The sequence below is a fragment of the Astatotilapia calliptera genome, chromosome 1 (genome assembly GCF_900246225.1).
Source record: "Astatotilapia calliptera chromosome 1, fAstCal1.2, whole genome shotgun sequence".
NCBI classification, from domain to species: Eukaryota; Metazoa; Chordata; class Actinopteri; order Cichliformes; family Cichlidae; genus Astatotilapia; species Astatotilapia calliptera.
In genome coordinates, this window is record NC_039302.1 from 5,971,323 (window position 1) to 5,995,730 (window position 24,408).

At 43.2% G+C, this 24,408-nt stretch overlaps 1 protein-coding gene across 2 annotated transcripts in view; it reads right to left on the reverse strand.

The window, feature by feature from the left end:
* Positions 1–24,408, reverse strand: part of LOC113014197 (lymphocyte-specific protein 1-like) — a 61,504-nt gene that overhangs the window by 33,167 nt on the left and 3,929 nt on the right. For both annotated transcript variants that reach the window (XM_026155689.1, XM_026155610.1), the window contains exons 2-6: positions 22,497–22,637; positions 19,748–20,006; positions 5,607–5,761; positions 4,584–4,878; positions 2,926–3,051 (exon numbers count right to left, since the gene is read on the reverse strand). In XM_026155689.1, coding sequence (XP_026011474.1) covers positions 2,926–3,051; positions 4,584–4,878; positions 5,607–5,761; positions 19,748–20,006; positions 22,497–22,637 — 976 coding nt within the window. The remainder of the gene's footprint in view (positions 1–2,925; positions 3,052–4,583; positions 4,879–5,606; positions 5,762–19,747; positions 20,007–22,496; positions 22,638–24,408) is intronic.

Genomic DNA, 24,408 nt, shown 5'->3' on the forward strand with positions numbered 1-24,408 from the left:
GCAGCCGGCCTCGCGGGAGTCGTATGCCACATGGACGACATCCTGGTCTGGGGATCTACGAGAGAGGAGCACGACATGAGACTCCACGCTGTCCTCGACCGTGCAGAGAAGGCAGGCGTCACCCTGAACATGTCAAAATGTGAGTTTGGCAGATGAGCGGTGAAATTCTTAGGATTCATTGTGTCATCTGAAGGCATGAGTCCCGACCCTGACAAAACTAGCGCGGTGCAGAAGATGAAAGAGCCAAGCACTGTGAGTGAGCTTAGGAGCTTCTTAGGAATGGTGAACCAGCTGGGGAAATTCATCCCAAACCTTTCTGAGAAAGACAAACCACTGAGAGACTTGCTTTCAACTAAAAACATGTGGTACTGGGGGCATGAGCAACAAAACGCCTTTAACAGTTTAAAACACGAACTGTCATCTGCACCAGTGCTACAGCTCTACAACTCAAACAAACCCCAGAAGATCTCAGCAGATGCCTCTTCATACGGGTTGGGGGCAGTCTTACTACAGAAAGACAATGATGTGTGGTCACCTGTCGCGTATGCCTCGCGATCATTGACAGCCACAGAGCAGCGCTACGCTCAGCTGGAAAAAGAAGCGCTAGCGCTCACCTGGGCCAGCGAAAGATTCAGTGACTTTATTCTAGGGCTACACTTTGAGCTTGAGACCGACCATAAGCCACTAGTGAGCCTACTCGGAGGACAAGCCCTGGATTTGCTTCCACCACGGATACAGAGATTCCGCATGCGCCTGATGAGGTATTCTTACACTATAAGGCACATTCCAGGCAAAAGCCTCACCACAGCCGACACGCTGTCACGGTTGCCGTTGGCAGGCAACGTGATTCCCAGAGACAATGACCTTATGGAGGACACTGATATCTACGTTGACACAGTGCTGGAGGGCCTTCCTACTAGCAGCAAATACCTTTCAGATCTCCGTGAGCAGCTGCAGTCTGACAGCGTCTGTTCGCAAGTCATGAAGTACTGTGCAGAGGGCTGGCCGGACAGGAACCAGCTGCAGGGAGTGGTGAAGCACTACTGGTCTGAAAGAGCAGTTTTGAGTGTACACAATGGACTACTACTGAGAGGTACAAGGTTGGTCATACCTGCAAACATGCGAAACGCAGTTCTGGACAAAATACACGAGGGACACCAAGGAGTAGTCAAGTGTAGAGAACGTGCGTGACAAGCAGTGTGGTGGCCAGGCCTGAGTAACCAGATCGGTGAACTTGTCCTTAAGTTCAGGCTGTGCATTCAGGAGAGAGTTAATGTGAGGGAACCTCTTATGCCCACACGTTTACCTGAGAGGCCATGGCAGAACTTAGGAGCTGATCTGTTCACACTAAAAGACAAAAACTATCTGTTAGTAGTGGATTACTTCTCGAGATATGTCAAGATTGCTCAACTCAGTCCAACTCGTTCAGCCAATGTGATTGTGCATTTAAAGTCAATATTTGCACGCCATGGAATCCCTGAAGTATTGCTCACCGATAATGGGCCACAATTTGCATGTCAAGAAATGAGAGACTTTGCAAAGGACTACTGTTTTGAGCATGTCACCAGTAGTCCCAGATACCCGCAGAGCAACGGCGAAGCGGAGAGAGGCGTCCAGACCGTCAAGAATCTCCTCAAAAAGGCTAGCGATCCATACAAGGCGTTGCTGGCATACAGAACAACAGCACTGGCAAATGGCTACAGCCCGGCTCAACTTCTCATGGGGCGCAGGCTTCGTACTACCTTGCCAATGCTTCCTGAAACCTTACAGTCCTGTCTGCCTGATTTTCAGCAGGTTAGTTGTTCGGAGAGAGAGAAACGGCTGAGACAAACCGAAAGTTTTAACAAGAGACATAGAACGAGAGAACTGGATAAATTGGTGCCAGGACAACCAGTCTGGATCACGGATGCAAGAGCACAGGGCACAGTGACAGCAGTCCACCCGACTCCACGATCGTACGTCATCAGTGGGCCCCAAGGGACAATTAGAAGAAACCGCAGTCATCTTGTGCCGATCCCGCAAACAGAGGCTCAAACCGAAGCCACACAGATCCAAGCTACTCCTACAGAGAAAGTTTCTGAGCCAAGCGCACCCCATACACCAGGTGTGGTTAGAACCCGGTCTGGTAGGGAGGTGATTAAACCCAAAAGACTTGATCTGTGAAGCTGATTGTTTGAAAACGGAAAAGTGTGTTTCAAATGCTGAGTTGTGGTTTTGAGGGTAGCATGTTGAAAAGAAAAAAATGTGTTTATTCTGTTACAGGTTGAAAAGAAAAAAAGTGTTTATTCTGTTACGGGTGGAAAAGAAAAGAGAAAGTGATTATTCTGTTACAGGAGGATAATAGAAAGTGTTTATGACAATACTGACTTTATGTTTCCTGAAATGTTGGGGTATGCCTGTATTGAAAAAAACTATATGCAGTTATGTTTTGTTTGAAGAACAAAAGAATGTACCAGTCTGACTTCAGTAAGGGGGATGTGGTGTAATCTATATTGGTGAATATCATGCGCCACTAGGCGGCAGTACTTACCCTTCTAGACAGGAAGGATGCTATGTGATGGATATAGAGTGAGCTGGAATAAACATGGTGGGGTTCCACATTATTGCCTAAACGAGGAGTTTTATTAAAAGAGCCCAACACAACATTACTGACTAGCACTGCAAAACAGAATTGTTAAAGTTTTAATTTTAATTTCACTTCAGGTTAGATTTTTTTTTTTGTGCGCAGAGACCATGCCAGCAGTGCGCAATTGCGCACGTGCGCAGCTTAGAGGGAACATTGAGTACAATACATCAAATTTTGTACCGGAGCATAGTAGATGTTACCTTTTCTGTAAGGAGGTTTACACTAGACACCATATGATTATGGAGACCCAGTAAATACCAAAAGAAGTCCTACAGATCACCCTCGGTTTTACAAGTTACCTTGAATGTTGGACTCATGGGACCGTAGCAGTTTAATGACTCTTCGCCTTCACTGCTGTTGCAGAGAGAAATGGCAGAGCTTCTGTTTTCCAGCTCGCTCCACTGGTCTCTGCTGTCTGTCAGTCGCTAGGAAAAAAAAAAGAAAAACAGAACATTTGTATTTGATAGACAGATGTGCAGTAAAAGTACTTTCTGTCCTTAATTTGTGTACACTGAAGGCAAGGTAAATATATGCCTCAAAGCAGTATAAAGCACATATTTGCATTGTTTCTTTTCGAGTTTAAGATGATTTAAATTAATAAGCTTTCTTATTTCTTCAAGGCACATTAGTATCCACTTCACCCTTGGGTGGGGAAAAGTAAAATAAAACCAGATGTTGCTAGTTTTGGTATCGCAGCCTTTGTACATTATGGCAGAAAATTTTCCTAAGAGGATCAAGGTTTGTTTCCATAAAGCACAAACCACAATTGTAACAAATAACTACCCCCCATCAAAGACACAATGACAGCATCTTAAACAATAACACTCCAGACATAAGCTGTCGTAGGATTAATGGTACAACAATATACCTCTCTGAAAGTGTAGCTGGCGTTTGGTACTTTTAGAGTGCACCCCTTTCAAATGTTGGCGGGGCTGGGTGTTGATGCATAATTTTGACACTTTTCCCCAATATCGCCCAATTTTAAAGTGTGAAACTTTTAAAACTTGTTTTCACTGTTCGCTCAAACTGCATTAGTTGGTGGCAAAAGCCTAATGAATACCTAGCCCACTGCTGGTGATAAAAACTGGAATTTCCACAGCGCCTTACATCATTGGTGCTTCATTTTGACACCCTCTAAGCCAAAGCAGCATTCTTTCACTTTATTGCTTCAGATCTGGAGCCAAATTCTATGAAATTGGAGTTGTTTAAAAAGCTTGCGTGTACTTCATGAAACACTTTTTATGAAACACTAGGGGAAACAGGACATTTTTCTGGAGCTATGTCAGTAAAGTACTGACATAGCTGCTTTGTAGATGTCTGAATAACAAAATGAAATGCCTAAATCCCAACTTCTTAACATGTGAAACTGTTGGACACATTTGACAAATTGTGTGAGAGATTGAATCATGGAGGCAAAACTGAAGTTAGTTTGTCCTTGATGTTATTATCTCATGAAGATTTCATGAGATTCATTGTTTTTATGTGCACACGATGGATTATAAATGACATAGCCAAATATAAAATTTCAAAATTGTTTCCAGAAGAGTGTAATTCTAGTTGATTTGGAACCTGTGTGCTTGCTGCATGACATCTATGTCAACAGTGTTTTATTGAAAATGGATCTTCAGTCTGCCTTTATTGATAGACTCACAAACCTCCTGACATTTTCTGAGGTAGCATTTTGCAAATCTTACATGAAAGTATGATCTTATTCTCAAGATTGCTCTACATTGATCTTATTGTGCAAAAAGGACAGTTACCTAAGTAAATTTAAATATATATATTTTAAATATATTTTATATGTAATATATAATAAATATATTTTTAATTAATTCTCTCTATATATAATATATATACATGTGTGTGTGTGTGTGTGTGTGTGTGTGTGTGTGTGTGTGTGTGTGTGTGTGTGTGTGTGTAAATCCATAGATTTCCTTACAATCTGTACAAAGCAAACCTTGTTTTGCAGTGTTCTTTCTTCTTCATTGTCCTCCCTCGCCTCATTCTTGTCATCCCTGTGTCGCCACACCCTTATGTGGTGGAGGTCTTCCTTCACTTCATGTGTGAAGTCCACCTCTTCCTCCTGTTCATCATCTCTTGGAGTCTGTCTGCTTTCTGTCGGCCTCCTCTCTTTCTGCAGAGTTGGCTGCACCTCTTCTTCTTCTCTCTCCTGCTCATGCTTGTTATTCTCATTCTTCTCCTCCTGTTCCTTTTGCACCTCCACCTCCCCCTTCACCCTGCAGGCTTCTTCACTGTGGAAAAGACAATTACATTGAACTGACCAAAATGTTGTGATCCAGACACATTACCACAAGTAAAAACCTTGGGGAAAACAACAAAGAAAAAAACTCTACATAACCTACACAAATGACTGCATTTCAAAATGTAAAATCACTTAAGTACTGTACTTGAGCAAAATGAGCAGGGTGTAGTAGAGGCTGACAGTCATACTGTATGATTTCACCTCACATGATATCATCTTTCCCTAACGTTTTCTTAAAAATATAGCAATTATGTTACATTTTACAACTGCAGGAAAAAAGAAAAGAAAATGTTGAAGAAAAGTAAAAAAAAACATATTACTTTTCCTAAAACATCTGCCTGGCTTCCTACAGAAACTACGCAACACTTTTTAAAAGCAGGCATTTGCAAAATATCACCACCAAAATATAATTTTGTATTATTGCAACAAGATAACCCACAATTTTCATGACTGTGACTTATTTATTTTCCTATATTTTCATCAAATAAAGTTTTATTTCATTCCTTTTGTTAAGCAAGCTCACTTCTAATTCTTTTTTCATTATTATTATTTAATTATTTTGTCAACCCAAATACAATATAGCAACATGCTATGTTATATTTTATTTGTAGCTTTTTGTGTTTAAGAATTAGAGAAGATGAGTAATGCTGTGTGTCTATTACCTAGATTGGGCACAGCAAGACATTAAAAAAAAAGAACAAGGAAAAAAAAACTAACAGTGAGTAGGGAGCATATCGTGGCTTCATTGTTCCTGCTGCCAAATACGATGTCATATCTGCTGGCCGGCAGGTTGTGTGCTGCAACCTTGTGTCGTGTGCCAAGAAGACCGATGAGCTGTAAGATGTCCTGACTTCCTTTTTGTCATTCGAGGTCTATAAGAAGTCAAATGCAGAGAAGGGAACACAACATCTTTAATAAATTAATGCTATATACCAAGAGTGTGCAAAAGATGTTTACATCAGACCATGCATTTTTTCTTAGCATTGCAATAATTATTTATTAGAATTATTTACTGTTTCCCCACATAAACCCCTAGGTTACAAGTTATGATTAAAAATCACTACAGGTAATAATAAACATACTTAAATTCCTCCTGTGCTTGCAGAGCAATTTCCCTAACAATCATTATGTAGAGCATTATTAGTGTAAATGATTGGGCAACCAAAGTGCAGATTTGGGAACCATAACAGAGTGTAGATATGAATGTCATGGTAATTTGAGCTTTTAATGATTTCCTTGAACTTTTTCCACTTTGCAAAGCATTTAAGCATTTAATGACTTCACTAAACAAGAATTGGTGCACAAGTTCTACAAAGGGTCAAAGGTATACAGACGAGATCAAATAATTATATACCCCCACTATTTTTTGGTTAAATCTCCCTCAATAACTCACATCTTGCCGGGGTGGTTTTAGAAGTCATTAGATCCAAGTGGTTGTCATACTTCTTGCTATATATTTGTCTCAATATTTAAACTCTACCAGGGCCTGGCAGAACTGGTAGAGCTCATTTAAAATTGTTGATTTCTTGGCACTGATCTGGCTTTTAAAACAAACTTTCAATACGGTTGAGCTCAGAGCTTTGAGTGGGCAATTTCAGCAGCTTAATGTAACCCAGTTCCTAAAATCATCTCAAACAAAAGAGAAGAAAAAGCAAAACATTTAATGTTCATTGTTTCTGTTCTTACTGTCCTTGTTTAATGAAAGTGAAACGAGATCAAAATATTTATTTAAACATACACTCAACAAAAATATAAACGCAACACCTTTGTTACTGCTCCCATTCCCCATGGGATGGACGTAGAGACCTAAAATTCATTCCAGATACACAATATAACCATCCCTCCCAAACAGTGGTCACAAATCAGTCCAAATGTGTGGTAGTGGGCACATCTGCTATATTGAGATAATCCATCCCACCTCACAGGTGTGCCACATCAGAATGCTGATCTGACATCATGAGTAGTGCACAGGTGTACCTCAGACTGCCCACAACAAAAGGCCACCCTGGAATGTGCAGTTTTTTGCGCTATTGGGGGTCTGGGGACCCAGAACCGGTCAGTATCTGGTGTGACCACCATTTGCCTCATGCAGTGCAACACATCGTCGCATGGAGTCTATCAGATTGTCAATTGTGGCCTGTGGAATGTTGGTCCACTCCACTTCAATGGCTGTGCGAGGTTGTTGGATATTCGTAGGAACTGGTACACGCTGTCGTATATGCCGGTCAAGCACATCCCGAACATGCTCAATGGGTGACATGTCCGGTGAGTATGCTGGCCATGCAAGAACTGGGACATTCTCAGCTGCCATCTGCCCTGAACAATGTGAACCATGATTCATCCGTGAAGCGCACACCTCTCCAACGTGCCCGACGCCATCGAATGTGAGCATTTGCCCACACAAGTCTGTTACGGCGACGAGCTGGAGTCAGGTCAAGACCCCGATGAGGACGACGTGCATGCAGTTGAGCGTCCCTGAGACGGTTTCTGACAGTTTGTGCAGAAATTGTTTGGTTGTGCAAACCAATTGTTCCAGCAGCTGTCTGGGTGGCTGGTCTCAGACGATCTTGGAGGTGAACCTGCTGGATGTGGAGGTCCTGGGCTGGTGTGGTTACACGAGGTCTGCGGTTGTTAGGCCGGTTGGATGTGCTGCCATATTCTCTGAAACGCCTGTGGAGACGGCTTATGGTTGAGAAATGAACATTCAATGCACGGGCGACAGATCTGGTTGACATTCCTGCTGTCAGCATGCCAATTGCACGCTCCCTCATTGCTTGTGGCATCTGTGGCATTTTGCTGTGAGACAAAACTGCACATTCCAGGGTGGCCTTTTGTTGTGGGCAGTCTGAGGTACACCTGTGCACTACTCATGATGTCAGATCAACATCCTGATGTGGCACACCTGTGAGGTGGGATGGATTATCTCAATATAGCAGATGTGCCCACTACCACACATTTGGACTGATTTGTGACCACTGTTTGGGAGGGATGGTTATATTGTGTATCTGGAATGAATTTTAGGTCTCTACGTCCATCCCATGGGGAATGGGAGCAGTAACAAAGGTGTTGCGTTTATATTTTTGTTGAGTGTAGATGGGACGCAGATTATATATGATATGCTCTGGTCAAACAAGGGTTAAGTTTTCTCAGAGGGTTGATGAGCTCTGATGAGAGCCTATTGTTTTACTCCACTCCTCGCATGTCAGCCAATCGGTGAAGCTCTAGGCAGCTCTTGTCCCTCCTTAGTACCAGCTCCCAAGTTTTCACTCTCTTGATCGTAAAGCCGAACAGAGCAGGCGGACTAAAACTTTGTTATCGGGCAGAGCGAAACCGGAAGGTTTACTGAGCTGTGGCTTCACGTAAACGCTGAGCATCCACTCGACGGCGATCAGGTTTTTATATGGGACGAATCCAAAGACCAGGTCAGCGATTCCAGAACCCAGAGTGTTCCACTGTTCACTGAATGGCGAGCCAACCCAAGATCCTAGGAGACGATATACATATACATGCACACTCATTTGCACATTGATGGACTACAATCCTCTACTGTACAAGTACTACGGTAGGACAGACAATCACACACACACTCCTTGTCGGACGAATTCTATTGGAATACACCCGTTTGTCATGGGCCCCACCGGTACCATTTGGACTTAAAAAAAGACTAATTCTTTTACTTGTGCACAATTTTATTTTATTCTATTTTTTTTGCTACTTTGGGGGAAATTTTTATACTTGACATTCTGTTAAAACCTGTTGAAATACTGTGTTGTTTACAAATTTATTTTACAAGGCTTAACATCACTAAAGTACTTTTGAAGCCACACAACTGTGTTTGTCTGGTTTCTCTGCCATTCGTGTACCAGAGCTCTAAGAGTCGTTCTTAATCTTCTGATGCTAGCCCAAATTACTTATTACCTTGGTAATTATCCATTGGTACTTTATATAACTCCACGTGCTACAAAAGTGGCGAGCCAGCCAGGAGCTCTTTGGTGCATGAATATCAGCAGTGAAACCTCCTTAAAGTGTGTATTTTCATTTAAACATCTTTTGCTATTGCCACAAGATGGATTTTGTATTGAGCTCAGGTATCAAAGTCCCCAATGCAGTAATTGTTAGTGGTATACTCAATTCATCGGATGATGAAGAGGTTCTTGACTTTTTGAAGCAGTATGGTACCTTTAGAGCCGTCCCAGTTGTAGACTCCAAACTCCGAATTTTTCAAAAATCTGATCGTTGAGTACCGAAGTGGTAACTCCATTGATGCCTTAACTGATCTTTTGCCATGAAGTTGAAGGGAAGCCCAGTGTAAAATACCATGTAAGAGCTCTCTCCAGCGTTTACACTGCCACCGGACGTTTACACCGGACGTTAGATCGTTCAGCGGTTTCTCAATACTTGAGTAGCCTTTAGGAACTGGGTTACACCCTCCCCTGGGTTACACCCTCCCCTCTTGAATTCATGCAAGTCCCTTTGCATGCCTACTGCGAACTGCATCATCTAAGAACAATAATTCCACTTTAGCATTTAAAGATTCAATGAAAGCTGTGGTTAAGCCCTGAAATAATGATTTGACCACAGTGACAAGGGGATTTCCCAATTCAGGGTAGTCTAGCCTTTTTGGTGGCTGGCAACTTCTTTCAGATCGTCGGACAGGAATTTCTTTGCTTGTTTGTTCATCTCTCTCCTTGTTTACTGTTTCTCTGTCAAATATCAAGTCCCCTCCTTCCTCATCACTCCCTAACATGTCTGGGGGAAGTAGGATTTGTTCATCCCTCATGTCAGGGCAATCCGTAGAAGGTAAGTCTTTTTCCTTTTCAGATTCATCATTTCCAGGTAAGTCTCTTTCCGTTTCAGGTAAGTCTTCTTCATATGAGGCTTCTCTATAACTTGTGATCTGATTGTCATAAGGTTGGTTGTGGTCAGCATGACTGGCTGGAACAACATCGGATATGGTGCACAAGCTGGAGTATTACCAGCCAACTTGTCTTGATCTGCAGTCACATTATCTTGACCAAGACTTGATTTATGAGTCAGCAGAACATCTCGCTTGACAATGTACGCCGAGTCATTTGGCACTGATCTATCTGCAAACCAGTGGATTGAAACAGTATCATCCTCGTCCGAGGGGTGATCTGCTCTTTCATTGTCTTTGTGAGTGGTCTGTTGCGTTCTGGGCCTTTTCTTTGGTTTTGGTTCTTCAGGTTTCACTTCCTTGGCTGCAGAGAGGAACCCACAAGGGAGTAAGAGGTCTCTGTGTAGGGTGCGTAAGGGGCCATCCCCGCCCTCTGGTATAACGGTGTAGACGGGGAGGTCTCCAGCTCGTTTCACCACCACGTAGACGGTCTGCTCCCATTTATCGGCGAGTTTGTGCTTCCCTCGAATGCATATGTTCCTGACAAGGCTGGACTGGGACAAAAAATCGGCCCGGGCATTTTGACTAGAGACCGGCCCACCAGGATAAAGATTGAAAATGTGACGTCATTCAGGGGTAAAACCGCAAAGGATTCTGGGAACTTGTGGCAAGAGGTACTAGCGCACGCAGGCTTTCAATTGAGCTCAGTTACACAGCGATAATAAGAAACCCAAAAAATGGCAAGAAGCTGTTGTATTATTAACTGCAATAGCCGGTCGCATGACAGCCACGGGAAGCCGACGGGTAAAGAGATCGTTTTTTTTTTTTTATCGGATTACGTCCTTGAAGAGAAATTTTTTTAAGCCATGTTTCCGAAGTAAGAGCCGACGGATGGTCTGGATATGCCAAATATAATGTCTCAGAACACTCCAGCTCACATGTTAGTCTGCTCCAAGCATTCCCACAAAGGTCAGAGTTTTGTAGTAGTTAATACGTCATTTTTCTTAACATAATTGGTGATATAGGTTACAAGCAAGTCTGGCGCTGAACAGAAATTGTCGCGCTATGCTATTTATTGTGCATAAATAGTGAATTGTCCTGACACAATATTGCGTTTCGCTTCTGTTGTTACCATGGTACATTGACAAAAACATATACTTTTATTCACAGGATAAAACAGTTGTTTTGTATCACTAATTGTCCAGTACGATTACAGCATACAATATTATTGTCACTGCTACATTTCTGTAATGCTACCAGAAATTATTTCCACTGCTAATTAATTACGGTTGAGCTCAAAGGTTATATTAATAAACGGTTAACGAATGTGTATTTATGACGACGATTTGTGAGACTGGTAAACTTACCTTTGTTCGTACGATGGTCTTTCGTTCTACACGGTGCATTTCAAGGTCCTGCACCCATCCGTCGGTAAACTGTACCTGGGCTTGTTGCAGTGACCTGAAGTTACTAAACTTCATGAGTGTATGCACTCACTCCAAGAAAAACAAGAAGGTATTGAAACCGGAGAATGAATGTTTTGCGGTGCTGCAAATGCTTGCATTTGATGCGGTACTTGGATTGTTTTGCCACGAGTTCCTGGCATGCAATGTGCGAAAATCACGTGATTGCTAAACAAGGGGGCGGGTGCATCCGGCCTCCTCGGCTGTAATTGGTCCAGCCCAGAGTCGATCATGACCAATTGGCCAATCCAACACCTTTCATTATATATACCCTGAAAAAAAACAAAAAATCCATCGGCCCATAAAAACAAAAAATCGCCAGCGGCCCACTGGGCAAATGCCCGGTATGCCCGATGGCCAGTCCAGCTATGATTCCTGACCAGCACTCGGTCCCCAATTTCCAAGGTAGATGTGGTCACATGTTTGTCAAATCTGGTTTTGTTCATTTCAGCTACCTTTGCAGCACTCCGTGTAGCTATTTTATAGCTCTCCTCGAGATGGAATTTGAGGTCCTTAACATATTGGAAGTGTGACTTTTTTCATTGTTCTCTCACAGGTAAACCAAATGCTAAGTCGACAGGCAACCGTGGCTGACGCCCAAACATCAGCTCATACGGTGTGAATCCAGTCACCTCGTTCTTGGTATGCATGAACTAAAGGCTTTACAAAATCCTTCCAACGTGACTTGTCTTTGTTCTCCAGAGTTCCAAGCATACTTAAGAGTGTTCGGTTAAAACGCTCCACCGGGTTGCCCCTGGGGTGGTACGGCGTAGTCCGAATCTTCTGTACGCCTATTACTTCACACAGCCCCTTGATCAGCTGAGACTCAAAATCAGGCCCTTGATCGCTGTATAATTTTTCAGGAATGCCATAGTGTACTATGAAATGGTCCCACAGACACTTTGCGACAGTCTGAGCTTTTTGGTTCGATGTTGGGATAGCGACTGCATATTTAGTAAAATGATCTGTGATGACAAGAACATCTTTCACATTACTGCTGTCTGGTTCAATGGATAGGAAATCCATGCAGACTAACTCAAGGGGTCTTGATATTCACCAAAGGTGCAGCCTTCTCAGGTAACGTTTTCCTGCGCACACACCTGTGGTAGGTCTTTATCTTTTTCTCCACATCTGAGGACATTCTCGGCCAATAGAACCTTGCTCTGACCAGATCGAGTGTGCACTCTATTCCCATATGACCCATGTTGTCATGTAGGCTTGTCAACACAGACTCTTGCAGGTCTTCAGGTAAGACCAACTGATAATGTTTACTACCACCTTCATGGCGTGTTCTGTAGAGAATGTCATTGCACAGCTCGAACCTGTTCAACTCTCTCAGCAATAGGACTACGTCTGGAAGTTCTTTCCTCAATGTGGGAGGGGGTTTCTTCCCACTCTCCATCTGGGTGATAATATGTCTGATGCACCGATCAGATCTCTGGCTGTCTCTGAGATCTGCCTGTGAGAGTTTGGGAATGACTTATAGGCCTCCCAACGTCTCTTCGTGCTCAAAACTGTCAGGTACAGCATCTTCAGAAATGGCAAGACTTTTGACAAGGGATATACCTGCATCATCACCCAAAGCTTCAGAGGTGGTTGAATGATAAACAAACTGTTTCTCACAGATAGCATGAACAACATCCTGATGGACTGAGTCAATATTGTCTGGATCTGACAGATGTTATTTTGCGAACTCTCTTTTTGAGATGTAAGGTCATCAGGTAGCTTGCCATGAGGACGACGCGAGAGTCCATCGGCATCTCCATTTTGTTTTCCAGAACGATACTGGAGTCTGAAATTGAATGTAGAGAGGGCCGCCAACCACCTGTAGCTGGTTGCATCGAGTTTTGCTGAGGTGAGGATGTAGGTCAGAGGGTTTGAAACTGTGACAACGGTGAACTGATTGCCATAGAGGTAGTCACTCAGCTTCTCTGTTACAGCCCACTTTAAAGTCAAAAACTCGAGCTTATGTGCTGGATAGCGGGACTCACTACACGATGAACCTCAACTCGCGTAGGCGATAACCCACAGCTGTCCCTCCTGCTCCTGGTATAAGGCTGCTCCAAGGCCCCTAGTGCTCGCATCTGTATGAAGGATGTAAGGCAGCTTTGGGTCAGCAAAGGCCAGGACTGGAGGCGATGTTAGCTTGTCAATGATAGCCTCAAATGCTTTCTGGCATGCAGGGGTCCACTGTCCGTAAAACGGCTCCTTTGGATCATGATACTGATTACTCCTCCCTTTTGATTTGCAATGCTTCCTCAGTGGTGGATAACCGGACACTTTGGGAAGGTCTGGGTTAGCCGATGATGAGCCGGAACCATGGAGGAGCGCTAATGGACTTCAGCTTGGGTTGAAGCCCTCCAGCGCTTCCCAGGAAGATGATGACATGCTGGACATCGGCCTGGACATCCATGGTTTGTCGGAGGATGAGCAGGAGAGCTCATTGTCTGCCCAGTGTGCCGCTACTGCTGCACCGGTTGGCCACGATGACGCCTCTCTTTTTTCCCTTTTTCACCGTGCTGCTGAGAAGCTGCAGACCGATTTTTCCTCCGAACGGAGCCCGCAATGGCCAAAATCCCTCAGGCCGGCACTGTGCCATGAGCTCCGTCACTATGCTCCAGACATGCCAGGCGATGTGCCTGGCGGAGCTCGGATCTCTGGTTCCTGATGACAGCCCGCTGGCACCTTTTCTTAACAAGGTCAGAGTCGCCACGGATTACATCCTCCGTGCATCCTGCTGTGCAGCGCTCTCCCTGGGCTTCAACAGTAGTGGCACAGAGGTGTGGCTGACCCTCTCTGACGTCCTGGATATGGACAGGGTTTTATATCTGTGTCTGCGGCTGGGTTATTCGGACATTTAAGCTCTGCGCGACATCATCCCCTGACGTCAGGCGAGGCCCAAGCCTGCAGCTACCCCTCACAGGCCCGCCACTCCTTTGCCGACTGGCAAGAGACCAGCACCTACTGCCGCAGTGGGTGTGCTGCCAGCAGGAGCACATCCTCCAGTCCGAGCTCCACGCCAATCGGTCTGGAGCCCCCGGTGGAACCCAACGCCCAGAAGGAAGAAGCCTCAGCCCTCCTAGCTGTGGTTCCGAGTGGAGAAGGGGTCCAGCAGCAGGAAGACGCTACTTTAACCCCTCTGTTGCCGCCCAAAAGGTGCCACTTAAGTTCTCTCCAAGCACAAACCCCCTGCACACAAAATGCCTCAGGTTGTAACTCCCTGTTCAGGTGTGTTAAATGTTCAGGTGACCACATTAAGTGTCGCCGCTGTTTTTCATTGTTGTACCAATGGCCAGACATGCTCCTGTATGCATTTCCCCCCAGTGGAAATGATATCTCCAGTTCTAGAGACAGTGTGTCGGCAGTCTCTCTCTCTGATTCTAGTGGCCCCTTGGTGTCCACAAGGTCATGGTATGAAGAGATAATCAGCCTGCTAGCAGCAGCGAGTCCTTGGCAGATTCCAATCCGCAGGGACCTCCTCGCTCAGGCAGGAGGAGAAGTGGTTCATCCACGCCTGTGGCGTGATCTGTGCACCTTCATGCTTACCTCCTGAGAGGTCAAACTTGATTGCTAAGGTTCTGCCACCTAGTAGCAACAATTCAGAGCGCTAGGGCCCCATCTACTAGAGGCTTGTATGCTTACAAATGGCGAGCCTTCGAGCAATGGTGCCAGGACCGCCACACTCTCCCATTTCAGTGCTCTATCCTTCCTGTTGTGTTCAGGTCAAATTTGACCGATTTACAGCTTAAAGCACTCATAAATATTGTGTTTTACATCCGATTGCCTCAAGGCCTTATGCATCCTCCACACCATGCACTAGAACATTTCACAGTGATTATCGCCTCTTTTGTTGAATTTTGAGTGTTTGATTACATCTGTGGTGTTCCCGGTCAAAGGTGATCGCCATAGGAAATGAATGGGAATCCCACTGAATAGTCCACTGAACGACCCATTGAGTGGGCCACTGAACGACACCCACTGAACAACACCACAGAATGGGTCTCTAAACGACCCATTGAATGGGCTGCTGAACGACACCCATTGAATGACCCACTGAATTGGCCACTGAACAGGTGGGTGGAGCGCCTACCAGTTATGTTATGACTGAGAACCTTCACAGACATACCAGCTATGTACAATGCAGGCCCTGAGGTGACAGTTGATGAGCACCTGGTACCTTTCAGAGGTTGCTGTTTCTTCAAGGTGTACATTCCAACAAACCAGGAAAAAAAGAATAAAGATCTGGGTAGCAGATCTTTATACACACACACACACACACACACACACACACACACACACACACACACACACACACACACACACACACACACACACACACACACACACACACACACACACACACGGCTTCTGTATTTTGCTTCTGTATTTTGTAATACATTTTCAGTGCGTATTTGTATTTTCAATGCAGTTATTTTATGTCTAATTCTATTTATTCATGTTAAACACTACTTTGAGACATTGTTCAGAGCTAAAGAAGGTTGAGTAAATTAATAAAAATAACCGAAGGGCTATTGTGGATGTTTTGACATTCCTGCAGGAGCTGCTCAATAAGGGCCTTTCATTTTCAACAATTACGGTTTATTTAGCACCTATATCTGCTTGTCATGTTGGCTTTGACAGGCTGACACCAGGTGCACATCCCCTTGCTATACATTTTCTGAAAGGGGTTCGCTGGCTGAGAGCCATGCTTAAGTCCAGTGTCCCTGCTTGGGACTTGTCTTTGGTGCTGTTTAAACCCATTGAATCTGTGGATATGAAATTTCTTTCAAATAAGACTCCATTCCTTCTTGCTTTGGCTTCGGCAAAGCGGGTGGGTGTCCTCATGTGCTGTCTGTGCATCCCTCCTGCACATAGTTCTCTCCTGATGGCCACAAAGTCATAATGCGTCCAAATGCTGCCTATTTTCCCAAGATCATGCCTGCATTTTATAGCTCAATGGAGTTTGAGGTGCTGAGCTTTTGCTCCCCTCCTTTGGCATCTGAGGAGCAGAGGAAGATGCATTCTCTTTGTCCAGTGCGTGTGCTACACACCTACATTGAGCGCGCTTAGAATGTGCATTTGTGTGACCAGCTGTTTTTCTGCTTCGCTAATCCAACTAAAGGTAGAGCTCTGTCTAAACAGAGGCTGTCCCACAGGATTATAGAAGCTATCTCACTGGTGTACAGCACCAAAGGCCTTGCTTTGCCCCACTTACAGTGGGGCAAAAAAGTATTTAGTTAGCCACCGATTGTGCAAGTTCCCCCACCTAAAATGATGACAGAGGTCAGTAATTTGCACCAGAGGTACACTTCAACTGTGAGAGACAGAATGTGAAAGAAAAATCCATGAATCCACATGGTAGGATTTGTAAAGAATTTATTCGTAAATCAGGGTGGAAAATAAGTATTTGGTCAATAACAAAAATACAACTCAATACTTTGTAACATAACCTTTGTTGGCAATAACAGAGGTCAAACGTTTACTATAGGTCTTTACCAGGTTTGCACACACAGTAGCTGGTATTTTGGCCCATTCCTCCATGCAGATCTTCTCGAGAGCAGTGATGTTTTGGAGCTGTCGCCGAGCAACACGGACTTTCAACTCCCGCCACAGATTTTCTATGGGGTTGAGGTCTGGAGGCTGGCTAGGCCACTCCAGGACTTTCAAATGCTTCTTACGGAGCCACTCCTTTGTTGCCCGGGCGGTGTGTTTTGGATCATTGTCATGTTGGAAGACCCAGCCTCGTTTCATCTTCAAAGTTCTCACTGATGGAAGGAGGTTTTGGCTCAAAATCTCACGATACATGGCCCCATTCATTCTGTCCTTAACACGGATCAGTCGTCCTGTCCCCTTGGCAGAAAAACAGCCCCATAGCATGATGTTTCCATCCCCATGCTTCACAGTAGGTATGGTGTTCTTGGGATGCAACTCAGTATTCTTCTTCCTCCAAACACGACGAGTTGAGTTTATACCAAAAAGTTCTACTTTGGTTTCATCTGACCACATGACATTCTCCCAATCCTCTGCTGTATCATCCATGTGCTCTCTGGCAAACTTCAGACGGGCCTGGACATGCACTGGCTTCAGCAGCGGAACACTGCGGGATTTGATTCCCTGCCGTTGTAGTGTGTTACTGATGGTGACCTTTGTTACTTTGGTCCTAGCTCTCTGCAGGTCATTCACCAGGTCCCCCCGTGTGGTTCTGGGATCTTTGCTCACCGTTCTCATGATCATTTTGACCCCACGGGATGAGATCTTGCGTGGAGCCCCAGATCGAGGGAGATTATCAGTGTGTCTTCCATTTTCTGATGATTGCTCCCACAGTTGATTTTTTCACACCAAGCTGCTTGCCTATTGTAGATTCACTCTTCCCAGTCTGGTGCAGGTCTACAATACTTTTCCTGGTGTCCTTCGAAAGCTCTTTGGTCTTGGCCATGGCGGAGTTTGGAGTCTGACTGTTTGAGGCTGTGGACAGGTGTCTTTTATACAGATGATGAGTTCAAACAGGTGCCATTCATACAGGTAACGAGTGGGGGACAGAAAAGCTTCTTACAGAAGACGTTACAGGTCTGTGAGAGCCAGAGATTTTCCTTGTTTGAGGTGATCAAATACTTATTTTCCACCCTGATTTACCAATAAATTCTTTACAAATCCTACCATGTGAATTCATGGATTTTTTTTTCACATTCTGTCTCTCACAGTTGAAGTGTACCTCTGGTGCAAATTACTGACCTCTGTCATCATTTTAAGTGGGGGAACTTGCACAATCGGTGGCGAGGTGGACCCACTGAGCATTTTGGCTCGGTGAAGAGCGGCTATTGAACTGAGGGATGACTGTGATGACAGCGGTTATATGTGCAGGTGGGCTGTATCCCAATTCAGGATCTGCAGCCTTAAAGTACGCGGCCTCAACAATCCTCAAGGGCCACGTACTTAAAGACCGCTAAGGCCGGAAGTGCGAGGCTTGTGAAATGGGACGGTCCAGCCTCCGTTGCGCTGCCCAGGTTGCCTAGCAACCATAATACTAACAGCTGGAAACGTTTCATACAGCATTGTTTGACAGAATTGAAGGAGAAAATCTTTTGTTCATTTGTTTTTTTGTTTCTACATGAGCTTTGATCATTCTTTGTAAGATTAAGGTCAGCTATTGAACGGCGTATATTTTAAAGTACAGGCTTTAAAACCAAGTTAGTACAAACATCACTAATGTCACATAATTTTGCCGACATGTGGCCAACAGTAATGTTTTAATGTTCTTCGTTATTAAACATTTGCACATAAATAAGTGACATAATATTCAGTACTTACTTAAAGTTTACTCTTCGGGCGCCCCTCATCCGCAGTTTTTTTTCGGCAAAATTATCCACACCCACCGCCGCGCTATGCATTCTGGGATATGTTGGGCCACGAAGTCTACACCGCCACGTCCTTAAAATTCAGGGAAATGAAGGACGCATTTGAGGGCCGCATTTTGAGCATCCTTCGAATTGGGACAGCCTTCGTCGCGTCGCTGTGACGTAATCGGCCTTAAAATGCGGCCTTTAAGGCTGCAGTCCTGAATTGGGATACAGCCCTCATCTGCCTTAAAGACGTGAATAAAGGTTTCTTCAGCCAGGACATGCGAGGGCGTGATATCCCTTACTTATGTGTTGTACCTCGTTCCTCTCCTTCAGGGAACAGAAGTTATAGACATAACTATTCGTTTCAAGTCTTTAGGTTTTGTCACTGTGCCTCCCCTGTATTACACGTTTCATGTCTAGTCTCCCTTGTCTTCATGTTTGTTTATCGCCTGTGTCTGTTTTGTGTCAGTTATGTTCCCATGTCTGATTCTTCCCCAGTCCCTGTGTCAAAGTGTGTGGCTCATGTTTCCTGTTTTATTTTGATAGTCCCTTGAGATGTGTTCAGAGTGTTCTGTTTTGCTTCCTCCCTGTCTCATTGTGTCAGATGAGTTCCAGCTATGTTTCCCTCCTGATTCTCATCCCCTCATTATCCTTTGTGTATTTAGCCCTCTGTCTTCCTTTGCCTGTTGTTGGACTGTCTGCCCTTTGTTTCCTAGTCCCATGTTTTTCTTGTTCCAGGTAATTTCGATCCATGTACTTAGTGTTTAGTTAGTTGAATATTAGTCTTCCTTTGCTTTGTTTGCATTTCATGCAGCCAGAAATAAAGGCTCACTTTTTGTTAATATTAAATTGTGTCTTGGTAGTCTGAATTTGGGTCTACTCTCTCTCTACACTCTTCACCGTCTGCCACTGCAGACATGACAATTTGAGCCTATATGAATGCTTCAACACTATGCACGCAATTCTTGTTTTTAAAGTCATTAAAGGCGTACGCTGTATAATCATTCCACTCTGAAAAAAATAACAAAATGACATGGCAATCATGCCCATGATGAGTGTATGTAAACATCTTACTACAACTGTAAACCAGAACTCTTGTGTCTGAATGAACCTCAGATCACTATAGTGAGGTAAATCTGCACTGAAGATGTAGGTTTAACACTATGTTAGTATGCCATTGAAGGTACAAATCTATTTGACCTTCACTGGAGCTTCTGTTGAAGTGTCCTGGGTCCTACTCCTTGGTTCTAGTCCTCCTGCCTCCTCCTGTCCCTCTTCATCCACCTGATGTTGGTCACTCTGAGGGTTTGGTGGTGATGCTGAAGGTCTCTGCTCCTTTGCCCTGCAGCCATTCTGCATCTCTTGCTCATTACGGGTTTCTAGCCTGTGGCTCCAGTCACTGAAACCTTCATCTTCATCCAGGCCCACGGAGCAACTGGGCTTCAGCTCCTCATCTGACCTAAGAATAGAGCACAGAAAATGTATCACTTACCTGATCTCAGAAACCGAAGCCTTGGCCTTGGGTGCAGTGTTTTTAGTCATGTAGTCTTTGACATGTAGTCTTTGACTGTGTTAGGGAGATTTGGACATTTTCACAGTACTCATAAGTAATTGGTCCTTTAAACAGAGGAAGGAGAAGTATCACATGCCTTTATGGGAAAGCCTGAAAGTCTCACAACATAGTATAACCAAAAACAATGTGTAAATAATTGTCAGAAAATAGCTTTAATACTTAATTTATGTATTGTAATTTAACCATGTTTTCATTATTGCTAATCTTAATGACATTCATAGTCCATATGGCAGACATCCAGGTTTATAATATCACTACAATAATCACTATCAGTGGTGCAAAAGGTCAATGTGAAGTTAGGCAGAAGATGGAAAATAACTAATCAGTAAATCTGGCAAAAATGGTCAGAATCTTACTAACTTTAATAAAATAAAATCTTGACAGCAGACATGGAGTTCAGGACCCAATCTGATCATTTGAAATTTTCTGACTCTGTGTGTGAGAGCTCACCTGTCTGAGGTGTAGAAAGGTAGAGCTTTTAATCTACTATCCTGAGTGAGCCCATCCCAGTCAAGAGAAGAATAGTTATCAATAATTAATACGGTTTTCTCTCACATTGGGAACACCCTTACACAAGTTTAAATGATTCCCTCTTATGATTACACCCCCTCCACGACTTGAAGTCTTATGCACAACATCTGATGACCTGTATGTACCAACCATGCTGAACTGATTTTTTTTTCCAAACTGACCACATAAGGTAGGAAAATATAAAAGGAAAGCCAGTCAGTTTTCTTATTTTCAGTTAATTCTGCTATTCACATTTTCAGAACTTGATAGTCAAGTTTAGATTCTGTTTAGTTAAATTTGTTAGGCAGCAAGTGAGCTTGCTTCGGAGCAAACAAAGAAAATATATTCATGGGGGCAAAACTGTTGAAAGATGGCTGGCAGGTGGCATATGGGATCTTAGGTTTCAAGCTCCATGGAAACAGAGACAATAACTGTGGAAACACCAAACAGAGGCACTGCTGCCTCCAGTTTCAGAAAACCTCAAGTCAGCAAACCAACCTTATAAGCAGCAACAGATTAAAAGCTACTGATGTCTCTAAATAACTCCAAGTAGAATTTGTTTTTACACAAATGTTTCTCTTAAAAAAAGCCATTTTCAGATTGTCCCTTGCTAGAGCAGGAGGCACTGGATGTCCTTTGGCAGAATGTCTTACACTGGATCTTCTTCCTGATGCAAACTCAGAGGGGATTTGTGTCTCTCACTGGAATCAAACTGTCACCCTCATACTTGCCAAGCATATGTGTTAACCATTACACCACTGGAAATTCCAGAGTACCCTAGATTTCTCTATAAAGGTTCATATTATATTCAGCATTTCAGATTTTAGCAACTGGAATTCTATTTAGATTCATCTAATTCAAATCTTGTCCTTTTAGCAATCTATAATAACAGGTGTCTCACAAACTAATTATATGTGACTGGGTGGTAGTTAAGGCAATGGGTCAGGAAAAGAACTTACAGTTGTTAATACAGACATTTTCTGATAAGAGGATGAGTGAGTTGTGCAGTTTTTGCTGAGTATCATAAACTCAAGCGATGGGAATATTTCCTCCAGAGATTCCCTTTCTGACATCTGCCCATACAACCGGAAGCTGATGGTGCAGCAGCTTTTTCAGCTCCTTTACCTGCAGCATCACTGGGCTAGGTAACTGGGCTGAATGTACTGATGACACCAACACACGCTTTTCCACAACAATCAGCACAGACAGGCTGAGCTGTAAACATGAAGAGCAGCCCGTCTTCAGTGTTTGCTGTAAATGCAATGGTTGGGTTAGTGAGAGAAACCAAGCCTTGTTGGAACAGATAGTATCAGCTGAGAAGTCTTGCTAGAAAGCAATCCAAGCAAATTAAATATTCTTCTTGGTTGTCTTATTGGTGTACTAATCCCAGCTTCACTTGATTAACATTCCTAAGTTTTATAAACTGCTGCATAAAGACTAAACATGCATGCAACTCATTAGAAGAGTCTTTAACTTGGACATTTTGCAAAGTTTGTGATGTGAATTCTTGTTGTTTTAAGTTTATCAATTTATTACTGTGAAGTATTCACAGAGCACAAGCTGTCCTTGTGTTTAATGAAAGTACAGCCTCTCTAAGCAATAAAACATATTTTTTAAAAGTGATGTAAGTGGATGGATGGATACATATCCTTTTACAGCTCTGTAACATTTCTTTGGGTGGAAGACTATAAAAAACTCAGCTTAAGCCTAAGATAAAAGGTTATTTGTTATGTGACGAGAAAAATTACATACTTTTATATTTTCTGTTTCTAGACAGACTTGTTGATATTTACGTAGCAAAAGCTGTAAGAAGCTGAATAAGAAGCTGGAGGCCTGACAAACAATGTGTGCTACAACATTACTTACTCTGTGTTTTGTGTGTAGTGGTTCTGTTGGGTGGGCTCGAGCCAGGACGGGCTCTTCTCTCCTCTCTGCTTTTCCCTGGCCCTTCTCCTTCTCTCCCGCTCAATCTCTTCAGCATCCTCCTGGCTCCGCTGTGCTGTCACCCTGCAGTTCGCACAAATATCATTACACTTACAGGACACACAGTGTATACTGCAAATGCAATGTTATACATTTTAGAAAAGACCTTTTAAGAGGCTATATGTAGCTTATCCAGCCCTTACTGGATAAGCGCAAGGACATGGATGGATGGATATATTAACTCTAAATGGAAATCAATTCTTCATTAATTTTTACATACATACATACATACATTTCCAAAAAAGTGTATTTGAAAAAAAAAGCCATAAGTAGTTGTAAAATTCTTCTCATAGTTTTCATGTAATTACTGTTGGTGGACTTTTAAGCTGTTGAAGAGATGGTAAAGTTGGCTTCCCCTCAGTGTGTGCCCATGTAACTGCCCAAGGCTCCCCAACCTTCCAGATTTGCTACATTGTTCTGAGTTTGTGGACACCTACTGTGAATATTAGAACAACATGTGATTATTTAGAAGGTTACTCTGCCAGGAAATATGCTGCTCTGAAAGCCAGTGTTTTGATTCAGTATTTCCATGAGAGCGCTGATGTTGAGCAATAATGCCTGCATTGCTCCAACTCATCCCAAAGCTGTTGAATTGAAATGAGGTTGGGGCTCTGTGGATGCTCTTAGAACTCGGGGAAAAAAATCTTTTGGGAACTTGCTTTGTACACAGGGTGCTACAAAGATGTCACTGAACTAAAATTTCCTTTAATTTAGTCTAAGAGGCCAAACCCAGGATGATATAGTGAGGATTGAAAGTTGTAAGAAATGAAAAACTGAACTGACCTTATTAGCATCGAGCAGCCACGCTGGCACCCAGATCTATGTTATGCACATTTGCTATTTATCTGGTACAATGTTGAAATGAACCTATGGAAAAGTCTATGCATGATGAGTTTTTCACACATAATTTAAAATTCACTGGAAAGAACGAGTTCTTTCCCATCAAAAGCGCATTAGTTCATTTGCCCGATTGGTTTTAGCTTCCAGTGGGTGTGACCTGATAACAATAACTCCTTTTATTGTCCAAGAACATCTGGTGGAGTTTGAGCCAGCTGCCATGCTTTTTCACTTAATTTCAATCTCGAGAGAAAAACAGAGAGAAGGAGAGTGAGGAGGTGGAGGAGGAGGTCAAGATATGGAGGAGAAGGACAGAGAGAGACCTTAATGCTCCATCTTGTCATACAACTCGAGGTCTGGATAAAGTCTTGTCTGGAAATTGGAATGAGCAAAACCTCAGAAATATTTATTCATCTGATTGGCTGGGAGTTTGACATCACCTAAATCTCTGGACTTTCTATTGTGTACAGAAAGGGTCTTTGGAGTGTGATGTCATTGTTTTGAAGGAAAATGTCAGCTCATTACAATTTGGATACAGTTTTAACAGCCACAATGGCAGTGAATTCATCACTTTAATTGCTTCTGTTTGGAAACATAACAACATTGTTGCATATTCTTTATTTCTGGCATGCAACAAGAGACGTTGGGCTTAAAATAAACACCCTGGAAGCATTAAAAAAAAAAAAAAAGACAATAAATGATTAAGTTTTAGCACTGTGTGTAAACATTCAACTATTCAGCTTTGATTTCTTTCTCTGGAATGGGATGGTAATGCTAATGTCCATGTTGTAGTATAGTATACACATCATTACATGATTAGCTTGATGAATGATACATATCACCTATATATCACATTGAATTTATTCCACACTAACTTGTTTTGGAAATTGTTAGTCTGTGATCAATCTGTTTGAACCGTATGCATTGGTAGAAAACTGCACCAAAGAAAAAAAGCATC